Raw genomic sequence first — 12,761 nt, forward strand, 5'->3', positions numbered from 1 at the left:
TATCCCAAGTGGAAAATAAAAACTCAGAGAGGAGATGTCAAAGATCAAAGAGCAAATTCCACATGGTCCCATGGTTCTTTTCATGTGTTTTCTTTTCAGCACTTGATCAGAAGTGTGGAGGAATGGGGGGGGGCACTAAAGAATGGAGGTCAGGAAGCTTTCTGTGGCCATACTCCTAACACAATGAGGATGGGAGGCAAAGACCAGTGAAACTTGCTTGAAAGGGCATCCTCATTGTGTCTTGCAAAGGTAAAAGAGATACTGGAGGCAGATAAACAGTAACACCTGAGAGTTGCTAATGTCACCTTTCAGTGGTGAGAAGGTAACACTTTGACTCAAAAGAACAGCTGGTAATTTTTGAGAGGAGTGTAAAGTCTGCAAGGTCCACAGAGCTAGAGAAAGATGATCATGATTCAAGATAGCAAATTAGGCCTGAAGTCCTGTGCAGAGTTAAATTGCTTAAATCCCAATCCCAATGAAGTTGGTGGAATTTAAACTGCCTGACACAAGATCTCCGTTTTTATGAAATGATTTTTCAGAAGCTGGTATCTCTGGCAATTCAAAATCCTTGGCTAGATTTCCTTTTGTAACTATATTATTAATAATGTCCTTGGGGGAGGGGGGAATTGCAGCAGTGATGGTCTAAAGAGCAATGGGGTAGATCCCAACTACTATTTCTGCAAAGAAAAGTTCCATTTGTGCAAGAGAGCTGGGGATATTTTTGCCGACCCACCTTACCCCTGCAGTTCCTGAACCACCAAAAATGTGCCCTTGAGAACTTGAGGGGGGTGGTCCTCAGGAGCATATTTTGAGGGGGCACGGAGGGCTGTAGAGGGAGGAGGATCAGCAAAAGTCGCTCTCCATTGTGCAAATGGAATCTCATCTGTTCACAAAGTATTGGCTGGAATCTAGATGAATATACAAGGGCCTTTGGGGTATCTCTTAAGGTCTACAAGTCTACTTCATCCCCAGAATCACAGCTTTCTTATTCTCTTCTCTCCTTAATATATCTGTTAAGTAGAAGTTGGAGTTAATGGAACTCATCCACCACACCAGTGCATTTCACAGAGTATTGGCGCTATGTTAGATAGGAATTTGGCCTCTGTGTCTCCTGAAAATATGTCTCAGAGGGCTGCATGACCCTCAGGGACATTCTCAGGTGACACAAAGCACTACTGGGGGAAAGGGAGGTCATAAAAATTAACCCCACTATGCAAGTGCTGGTGCTGAGTTTAAATCAAATGAACAGCCCCCTCACACAATCAGGGGACTTACTGAGAATGTGTTGGGACATCCTCCGCCAACATCACAACAGGCACACTCTTGGCACGTCCCTTTTCCTAATAGCATGTGCTGGGATGGTATTGTCCGTACAGGTCCAAAGTCAGATAAGCCAACAAAAAGCAATACAGAGTACAGGACCATAGTGAGCAAGATCTCAATAAAAATAACGAAGTAGCAGTTCCAAACATAATGTCAACAGTCAGCAGACAGAAAAACAACAGTCACATCCTTCAGCATCAGGTTCGCAACGGCTTTTCTAAATAGGCTTGATATCTAAAGGCATATAATGTCTAGGACTGATGGGATTCCATGAGAAGGACCTTGCACAAAACTGGTGTTACCTCCGAGAAGCCTGCTCCAAGTGGATGCCTGCCGAACCCCATTCAGCAAAGACACCTAGAGCTGAGCTGAGAGCACAATGTGGTGTATATGGGAGAAGGCAGCCCTCCAGTTACTCAAGTTCCCAGCTCTTTAGGGCTTTAAAGGCAAGAACCAGCAGCTTAAACTGAGCCTGATAACAAACTGGCAGATAATGCCATATCAGCAAGGCTGCAACAATGTGCTTCTGCAAACCAATTTCAGTCACAGACCAGCTGCTGCATTCTCTACTGTTTTGGTAAAGTAAAGTTGTGCCGTAAAGTGGGTGTTGACTCCTGGCACCCACAGAGCCCTGTAGTTTTCTTTGGCAGAATACAGGAAGGGTTTACCATTGCCATGAGATGATGCCTTTCAGCATCTTCCGATATCACTGCTGCCTGATATAGGTTGTGCCACTGAGTTGGTATCGACTCCTGGCAACCACAGAACCATGTGGTTTTCATGGTAGAATACCGGAGGGGTTTACCATTGGCATCTCCCGCGCAGTATGAGATGATGCCTTTCAGCATCTTCCTATATCGCTGCTGCCTGATAAAGGTGTTTCCCATAGTCTGGGAAACACACCAGTGGGGATTCGAACCAGCAACCTCTTGCTCCCTAGGCAAGTTCCTTCCCCGCTGTGCCATTAGGTGGGTCACTGTTTCTGTACCCCTCTGTATTCCTGATCCTCCTATACATCTCTGCAGAACCCCGAATTGACCTACTAGTAACTGCTTTTTTAAAGCATCTTAATCCCCGAGGGCTCATTCCAGAGGAAGTGATGTGCCTAAGTCCCATAAATTTCAAATGAACATCAGCATGCTCAGCTCAATCTAGCTTGCACTCCAACATGTGAATAGTACTCTCATGATCTCGTTTATCATGCGTTTAGTGCCAGGTCTGAGAAACTCATTCAAGCAGAAGATCAGATCCTATACCATGGTATTTTTGCACTCACCTTCCATTGATATGCAGCATATTCCACCTGGCCTGTTGCTTCTCTCCATCATAAATTTGTTGTGTGTGTATTTATCCTAGGCAGATCTCACAGAGAGAAATGTCATACTGTGAGAGATTATTTGCAGCCAAACGATCACCTGCTCTTATTAGAGGACTCAGCTAAAGCACCATACAGTTATCACATTTGACAGGGCCATAGCTTACATTTACACCTGCACATCTCTCTTTCTCTGTCTCTCTCTCTCTCTCTGCTCCATTTCACTTGCATTGAATTATGTTGTGTGCAATAGAGATCCATTTTCTGGTTCCACTAGCTCTTGGAGAATCTCTTATGATAATGCTTGTAGAAGACTCAAAGCCATGGCAAGAATTATTGGCTATTCATTTCTCCTCCCTATCTTACTCATCTACCTGCAATCCATTGCCATTTTATTATGATTGTTATTAAATGGTGTTGCGGCATCACCACATCTTTTCTGGAAGTGGTAATTCTTGTTGCAGAACAATTTTAATGTCCCAGTAATTAAACTATTGGTGAAATGGCTGGTGGGCTGAACTTAGCCTCATACAGCAGGAGTGGTATTAATCAGGCAGAAAACATGCTGGCCTAGCATGAGAGTCCAGAGAGTTTTCATACTAGATCGGGCTACTAAGTCTGATCATTTTTCCTATGATATTCTCTCTCTCCTCTGTGGTCACTCTTTACTGCTTTGGAGAAACAAATATGAGAAATATTGATGTGGACTGTAGCACAATTCTAGGCTTACAGTTTGAGATTCTTAGTGCCTTGCAGTTAGAAATTGGTTGAGGGCATGTGAAACACGCTCTCGTTTCTTGTGAAATGCTGGTCCAGCTCATTGTTTGGGGCAATTTCTAGAGTTAGTCAGTTCCACAGAATCATGATTTGACTCATTGAAATCTTAACTTTCAGCTTCCAAGGCAGCTCATAACTATTCAGAAATATAGTAACTATAAAACAATTATCCAATAAAACAAAATTATCAACAATAAAAAATTAATTAACATAAAATTAAAAACAAGATCTGAAAAAAGAGCAGGGATAAAAATTCAGAAGGAGGACAAGCAACTCAACTCAAATGCATTACAGAACAAAATGCCTTGACTTGTTTATCTGGTAGAAGTCCAGATTTGATTGTATGCATTGTATAATGTTACTAGTATTGCCAGTATGTATCATATATTACACAAGAAATCAATGCTTTGTCTGTTTCATGTCCCTCTGTAGATAGTCTCTGTCCATTACTTTAGAAACTGTCCTCTCAAACATTATTGAACCTCCCTAAATAAAGATGAAAATGGAATCTTACATGCGACACTATCCTGTGTACATTTACTTGGGAGGCCAATTCCATGGAATTCAGTGGGGCTTAAGGACACAAGAATAGCCCTGCTGGATCAGGCCCAAAGCCTATCTAGTCCAGCATCCTGTTATACACAGTGACCCACTGAGAAGCCCACAGGCAAGAGGTATGTGCATGCCCTCCCTCTTGCTGTTGCTCCCCTGCAGCTGGCATTTAGGTTAGAGGTGGCCTATAGCCACCAGACTAGTAGCCATTGATAGACCTGCCCTCCATGAATTTGTCTCAGCCCCTTTTAAAGCCATCCAAGCTAATGGCCATCACCACACACCATGGCAGAGAATTCCATCGATTGATTGTGCACTATATAAAAACGTACTTCCTTTTGCTGGTCCTAAATTTCATGAGATGATCCCTGGTTCTAGTGTTGTGAGAGAGGGAGAAGAATTTCTCTCTCTAGGAGAGGAAAGGTGCCACTGAGTTGGTATTGACTCCTGGCAACCACAGAACCATGTGGTTGTCATGGTAGAATACAGGAGGGGTTTACCATTGCCATCTCCCACGCAGTATGAGATGATGCCTTTCAGTACCTTCCCATATTGCTGCTGCCCAATATAGGTGTTTCCCATAGTCTGGGAAACATACCAGTGGGGATTTGAACCAGCAGCCTCTGCTCTCTAGGCAGGTTACTTCCCCACTGTGCCATTACACGGTTGCCCTCTCTACCCCATGCATAATTCTATATGCCTTTATCATGTCTCCCCATAGACACCTCTTTTCCAAACTAAAAAGCCCCAGATGATGTAGCCTTGCCCCATAAAGAAGGTGCTCCAGGCCCTCCATGTCCTCCTTAAGATACAGTGACCAAAACTGTAGGTAGTACTACACAAATGTGGCTACACCATAGATTTGTATAGAGGCATTATAATACTAGCATTCTTATCTTCAATCCTTGCTCTCCAGGAAGTATACATAAGGTTCTAGCTTATCTAGCTTATATCAAATTGTGTGGGGGTGGTTGAGGAACAGGCAGCGTTATGTGGCAAATATATATGGGGGAGGGGGGTATCCAACCTTTCTACTTCCCCGAATGCCCCATAGTGGCTAACAGGTAGAATAAAAATACAGATAAACAGGCCATATATGTATTCCTAGCCACTCTGCTTTGCAGGGGTCAGCTGCTCAAAGTGGGATTCCTCACCAACTTCCAGCACTGTGAGCCTTTTGCATTGTGGAGGGCAGGGAAAGCATTGTACTCTTCTAGCTGAAGTATAATTTTGTTTTGCCACCGTTTGTACTGAAGAGCAGCCTATATATTTGCCAAATAGAACCAGATCAGTTCACAGACTAAATTACAACACTTTAGAAAGAGCAGCTTGTTGCTTCCTTGGAACCTGTCCAGGTCTTGCTAGAGAATATTTCCTTATACTGTACTTTTGAAATGCTAGAAGCAGAATTAGTATTTCATTGTCTGAAGTGGCAGAATTTGTCTCCCCCCAATATTTTTGTATTTCTACTGCATTCTCATCAATCTCCTGGTGTTTTTTTAGCCACTGATCAGTTAAGCTGGAATACTTGATTGTAAACCCATTTTGTTCCACTTAAATTCAAATACTTAAGTATAACTGGTTTGTCAATTAGATTATTATTTTGTTTGTAGAGCACAGACTGAGATTTTTGCTGAGCTCTCCTGAGTGGTACCCAGGCTTTTCCCCTAAGATAACTGTGTTATTTAAATCAATTTTAAGTATGTATGTCAGTTTAAGCTTTTAAGCTCTGAAGATATTTCTTTCAGTTGAATTCTTTACTTTCATCTTTTGAAGATGTAACTTTACATCCAGTAAGACTCATTCCCAGTTGGCATTGTGTGTGTGTGTGTGTGTGTGTGTGTGTGTGTGTGTGTGTGTGTGTGTGTATGTGTGTGTACATATGTACACACACAGAGAGTACCATCATGGTATAGTAGTTAGAATGTTGGAATAGGACGAGGGAGACCTGAGTTTAAATCCAGCCATGAAAAATTCACTGGGTGACTCTGGACCAGTCACTTGTCTCTCTGCCTAACCTGCGTCACAGGCTTGTTGTGGTTATATAAATATAAAAGCACTGCACTCTGAGCTCCTTGGAGAAAGAGCAGGGTATAAGTAAGCGTGTATCTGTGCCTAAGTAAAAGACTCTTAGGAATAACACTGCACTCATGTTTCAAATAAATTTCAATCCAGTGAGGAGGATGGTAAAATTTATACTGCAAAAACAAATACAAAGAAATATGACTGCTCTCAAGCTGTATATGTACTGATGGAGAAGAGAAAAATAATGTTTCACATAGTTTTATTTAAATTCCTGTTTAAGTTCTTAAGTTTGCATAAATAACACGCTTCTTTATGGTCATGTTACAAGCTAAAAGGGACCACCCATAAAGTATATCAAACATCAGGCAGGGGACAGATATATTGCAACAAAAGGAGGTATTTTGTAGAGGTTGAAATATAGCAAGAAAGGAAGATGAGTTTTAGAAGACCTTAAAAGGTGTTTGATTATTAATAGACTGTCCTAAAATAGTATGGCGTCATAAAGTTTGTTAACCTTTGTACTTGTTTTTTTACTCTATACATATAAATCAAATTTTTTTGGATATAGAACATTTAACATTTGGAGTTTATTTTATTTTTTTATATAGACAGTGTGTTCAGTGACAAGAACCCATTTATAAAGTATTCAGCTAATTGGTTCCTCCCAAGGAGAACCAGGTTCTAAAGCTATTATGCAAATATCTATTGCATCTTTGAACACCACCTTAAAGATAAACCTGTTTGTGTAAGACTGCCCCATTGTTGTTATCACAAGTAGCCATAAGCAAAGTGATAAGCTTTACTTAACATTGTTCTCAGGATTTTAATGGCAGCCTAACTAGACAGATCCTTTCATTCTATAAATTATTTATTTCACCCCCTTTATGTTTTTAGCAGGTCAGATTTTCTTTTCTTTTTCTTTACTTTTGATTTGCTGAGGTAACATCTTGACTTGTGTCTAGACAGATGGTGAGAGGAAGAAGGGCTTAGCTGAGCCTCTAATGAAAGACACAGAATCTTACCCTGCTCTTTGAGCTTATTGGCCAGTTTACACAGAGCAAAGAATCTATCAGCTGTGTGGGACCAAATTTTGTAAAACTGTATCCACAATCAGTTTCTATGGCAACTGTATCTCAGAGCACATACACAAACAGAACTGGCAGGGGGATTTTAAAAATATATATATTGGAAAGAAACAATCAGAAATTGGATGGTTCAGGTTATTACAAGCTTCATATGTACTGTAAGTACTTTTTCTTTACACAGCAGCTGCATAGACTTGTCTATGAAGCAACAGTAAATTCTTCATCATTTTAAGTGTGTTTGTACACTAATGGACTTCTTAGTCTAGGTAGGTTGAGAAGTGATCACCATCAAGCCAAGATTCTGGTTTAGAATATTCAGTTAATGACTTCAAAGACCATTTCCCCCCGTAAATCTCCTGCCACTGCATATTATTGATTGGACACTTCTCATCAAGCAGGCAAACAGACAGTATTTCCATGGCTGTAGTGTTCTATAGCCTACAGCGTGAATTTGTTTCACTTTTCCTCAAAACAGTACATACAAGATACAGTGTGGTGTTCTAGACTTCTCTGTCAACAGAGTTTCCAGTTATTTAAGGATATCTTACTGCTTAAATTAGAAGTGCAAAAACAGTACCATGTTTTTGTTTCTGGAAACATAGGTTGCTTTTTCTGCTGGAAAACTGGGCAGAAATACTCTTTTGTTTTCTTGCAGGCTTGAGTATGTGGATTCTTGAGTCTGACCTTCAGAAGGATTGCTGTGGTGACTATTAGTCGTTGTGGGCACAGGGCACTGGTTTTCTTTAGCTAATTGACTGGGACCCTAAGCTGGGTTGCAATCCACTTGTCCTTCTTTATTAAACTGTTTCTGAGCCCCTGCTTGGTGGCCTCAAGTCAGGCATGGCCAACACCCAGACTAAAGTGTACCAAGTACACAAGGATACCCCCCTTTCCCCCCTTTCTGAATAATTTTTTAAAAGAGACATTTTTAAAAGGAGGTAATGTGGAAAAATGAGGGAGTAGAGGGCACAGAAAGAATAAGGGGGGGGGAGAGAAAAGCATAAAGATAGCATTTATACACATATACAGTTAAGAAATGAAAACCAAGTTCTAGGGATGTGCAAATCAATTCAGGCACAAAATGATTCATACCCAAATCTGGCTGATTTGGGCAATTTGTAGACAGAACAGATCACCCTGGTGTTCAATTGCCCAGATTTGGGTACAAAACAAATCACCCGGATTTGGACCTGAAAATTTTCAGGGATTCAGACCTTCATTTTGTGGCCAGAGTGGGTTGGGGGGTGGTGCCCAATGGGTGGAAGTGACAAATTTCAAAGAAATTGGGCAAAGGGGTGATTTTAAAAAAATTGAAGTTGATGCATCTTTAAGCTATTCCCCATAGGGAATAATGGGGAATTTCAGCAGCCTTAGTTACAACTCCATGTGGGGGGCACCAGCGTGGCCAAGAGCGGGTTGTGCCCGGAAGCTCCCATAGGGTTCCAGGCTCTCTGCAACCTTCTGGGTTGTTAAACGGTAGGCTAGTTCCTTGGCTGTAATGCCAAATTTTTGTGGCTGGGAGGAAAGTACCTCTTTCTGATATAAGATCTTCTCCCTCCCTGGACCTTCAGGCCCCATTCCCTTCAGATCTCTCTTGCCTCTCCACATGGGTTTGACCCACAATTTGAGCAGTATAGCTTTTATCTAATAATATAAAGGTTGGCTTGCACGCATGCTCTCTCTCTCTCTCGCTCTCTCTCTCTCTCTCTTCCAGTGGATGTGCCCAAGAGAGATTGTACATGAAAGTGTTGCATAACTGTAATAACCCTTCCTGCAGCTCATTGCACAGCCTTTCCATCACAGCAGATTTCAAATCTCTCCAACACCAACATATTGTGCATAAATTTTAAGCCTGGTAGAAGTGTTGTCTAACCTGTAGAACATGAGAGACATGTTAATTTTAGATTGTGTGTGCATTATGTATTCTATAGTCAGAGGAAACAAACATAGTATAAAAATCAGTTTGCAGAAAGACTGGTGTGATTTATCCTGGCTTTCATTCTAAATAAATTGCTAACAGTATTTTGAAAAGACATTCTATCCTCCCTTCTTCCATTAATCTGCAATGGGGCAGAGCAGGGGATGCAAGCAAAGGTTTTAAATGGCCTCTTTGTATATTGCTGTATAAAACTGCTGATTCTGACAGTGCCAGGATACAGCTACAAACTAATGTAAGAAATGGGAAATACAGTCATCACAACTCCTAAAAAGAATTGTTTTCTCTGAAGATGACAATTGGTGTGTTGAACCATCAGCAGACATTGGCTCATTTCAGACATCAAGCCAGGACATCATTGAGGAAACTTAATTGTCATTTGGCCTCATGTCTGAACTGACACTCTGCTTAGTATCCAGTAAATTATAATCAGAAACTATAGATAGTTGGATTTGCATGCCATGTTATGTGCTAGCTAATTGTCAACTATCTATCTATCGATCTATCGATCTATCGATCTATCTATCTATCTACATAAATAATTCTCTAAGATGTACCCATCGTTAATCCCATGTGCGGCAGCTCACGTGAGTGTTTGCAAGCGAGCTGCTGGGAGGGGGAGAAGAAAGCGGCGGCAGACAGAGAAAACGGCAGTGGGGGAAAGAAAACAGCAGCAGCGGGGGGAAGAAAGTGGTAGCGGCAGGAGGGAGAAAACAGTGGCGGGGGGAGAAAACAGCAGCGGCAGGAGATAAAGCGGTGGTGGCCGGGGGGGGCTGAGAATGGGGGGAAAGCCAAGAGGGAGGGGGGAGCAGAGGCGTAACTATAGGGGGGGCAGGGGGGGCACGTGCCCCGGGCGCCATCTTTTCTGGTCACATGGGGGGCGACGCCATGACCAAAAAAAAAATTATTTTTTATTTTTTGTTAATACAAATGTTTCCTGCTCAGTGCAGCAGCGCTGCAGCAGTCAAGGGAGTGCGTCGGTGCCCCCTCCCCCATGAGCGGTCCCTTCCCCGCCACCCGTGCCCCCCCCATTGCTTTGCTGGCGCCTGGCGGCCAGTCAGTGGCCTGGCTTGCGGCAGCGGCAGGCGCTTGTGAGGAAAAACCTAAGTATAATGTAGTATGTTGGGGGGGTGGGGGGCGCGGGGGGGCACCATTTCAATGCTTGCCCCGGGCGCCGTTTTCCCTAGTTACGCCTCTGGGGGGGAGAACTAGAGCTGCAGATAGTCTGCTTCTGGGCCAGCTAGTATTGTAAGAACATAAGAACAGCCCTATTGGTTCAGGCCCAGGGCTCATCTAGTCCAGCATCCTGTTTCGCACAGTGGCCCACCAGATGCCGCTGGAAGCCACAGGCAGGAGTTGAGGGCATGCCCTCTCTCCTGCTGTTACTTCCCTGCAACTGGTATAATTGTTATAATAATTAATACTACTGACATTGCAGCCATAGTTCTATCTCCAGAGATCACTGCACCATAAATTCAGGGGTACTGAGCATGTGGAAAGTGACATACAACAATAAGGCATGGCTTGCCCGATTGGTCCTGTTCAGACAGTCTTAACCATCTATGGTTCATGAATTAGCCAGGATGAATCCATGCACTCTCTTCTCACTTTAATCCTCCCCTTGTAAACCCAGCTAGGTGCAAACATCCTGGTTTGCTAAATCACAGTTTCCCATCATATCTGAAACAGGAAACAATGGTTTAAGTGTTTCCTTCAAACCATGGTTTCAAACCATTGTTTGTTGTGAGTGATGCCTTTGTTTAGAAGCTCTAACCATGGTTTGACTTCCAAACCAGGGTTTCTTACCCTAGATGTTGTTGGACTACAACTCCCATCATCCTCAGCCACAAAAGCCATGATGGGAGTTGTAGTCCAACAACATCTGGGGGCCCAGGGTTAGGAAATCCTGTTTTAAACTATTTAGTTCACCCTACAAACCACAATTTGGCATGGTATTTGAACTGAACCATAGGGTTTATACTGAGACAAATGATTATACTGAGACAAATTATACTGCTTTATACTGAGACAAATGATTAGTCCATTAAGCTCAGCATTGTCTACACTGACTGGCAGCATGAGTCTTGCCCAGCCCTGTCTGGAGATACCAGGGGTTAAAGCTGGGTCCTTCTGTATGCAAAGCACATGTTCTACGCCTGAGCTGCATTGCTGCCAAAAAACTGGGAAGATCCTTGTGGATTTAGCATCTGATTCAGCAATCAGCACTTTTTGCAGGTTCTTGGTAGAATTACACTCTGTAAGCAGCTAAGGTGGCCATAAGGATGCATGATAAATGCACTCAAGGCTTTGCTTGTTTTGCAATGTCTTGGATATGTTGAGGAGGAGGGAAAGAAAGGACTACAGGTTGTAGCAGGCTTTTAAAATAATAGCAAAGACTTCAAGCACTAGCAAGCATATGGGGATGCATTCGTATTTTTGCTTTTCAGTCCTTTAGCACTTTTTGACTGCAAAGTGTTTTACAGTCTTTAACGTCTTCCCCTTCTTAACAAACCAGAGTAATATTCCTATGTTATAGGCTGAGAAATTTACACACTTACATGGGCTGAACCAGGATTCAAATACAGCTCTCATGGTTTAAGTCTAAACATGACCCACAAGCAGACGGTGATCCATTTTGCACCCAGGATTATTTTCACTTCAGTGTGTGTGTGTGTGTGTGTGTGTGTGTGTGTGTGTGTACACACACATACAGTCTGTTTCTTTTCAATAGCCCTATGTTCTCTTCAAATGTATACCACCCTCTATATAAGGGGGGGGAAACCTTATTAACGGTGGTGAGATTGAGTGTGGATTCCTCTTGAGCCTCGGCATTTCTCTTTTGTTGATTTTGGCATGCTGGAGCATCATTTGTTCTCTGATTATCATTTTGAGAAACATTGTCAGTCACTGGGTTGCATAATTGATCTTTATCTCTAATTATGTTGTTCTCCACAGGTGTCTGGAAAAGGTCCAGATGGGACTTCACACCATCTCCAGTTTGAAGGAATAGAAAGACAATATGCCTCCTTACCCAGGTATGTTTTATTTTAAATTTATGCTCACGTTCTCAGTCGTGTGAGAACACACACACACACACACACACACACACACCTCTTCCACAGACAGAGAGATTTTCCCTGCTATTGCGCTGTTTAGCAAAATCTGCATCGAACAGACATCTGGCAAAGAAATGAGATATTATGTTGCAGTTTTTGTCATGCTGCCATTCTGCTGATGATTTAGTGCCATCTTTATAGCTGTGTTAATAATTTAGGCAGCCATTTTTTGTGGGGGGGTGGAATAAAGTCTCTCTCAATGAACTTGTCAGCAAGAGTCATGATCTGCAGGGGAAGAACATGACATTGAGGAAGCTTATTCGGTGAGAATTATAGCAGGTCTTAGAGCCTAACTCAGACAGAGTTTGCGGTGATAAAATCATAGCTAGCAATGACATAACGCTGCTGTGAAGAGTTCCCAGTACAGCAGTCACAGCTAAGTTCATGGCTGTAGAGCTAACTGAAGAAAACCTGATTCTCACGTATTTCATCCAATGCATGAATTGTGCTCTGTGTCCAAATATCACTGAAAGTGCGAACAGTTATATCACTGAAAGTGAGAACAGAAATATCACTGAAAGTGAGAACAGTACGAGCTTTTCATTTTCTTTCTTATAGTTTTCGGTCATTTTTAAGACTCTTTTTAATCTCTCAGGGCCATATGTGAGCCCCACCATTTGAGCCTGTAGAAT

At 42.3% G+C, this 12,761-nt stretch overlaps 1 protein-coding gene across 6 annotated transcripts in view; it reads left to right on the plus strand.

Annotated features, from left to right (window-relative positions):
* PARD3B (par-3 family cell polarity regulator beta) overlaps nt 1–12,761 on the plus strand; it is a 734,574-nt gene that overhangs the window by 662,217 nt on the left and 59,596 nt on the right. For all 6 annotated transcript variants that reach the window (XM_053281579.1, XM_053281603.1, XM_053281561.1 and 3 more), the window contains one exon: nt 11,969–12,048. In XM_053281579.1, coding sequence (XP_053137554.1) covers nt 11,969–12,048 — 80 coding nt within the window. The remainder of the gene's footprint in view (nt 1–11,968; nt 12,049–12,761) is intronic.

This window comes from Hemicordylus capensis, chromosome 1 (genome assembly GCF_027244095.1).
Source record: "Hemicordylus capensis ecotype Gifberg chromosome 1, rHemCap1.1.pri, whole genome shotgun sequence".
NCBI classification, from domain to species: Eukaryota; Metazoa; Chordata; class Lepidosauria; order Squamata; family Cordylidae; genus Hemicordylus; species Hemicordylus capensis.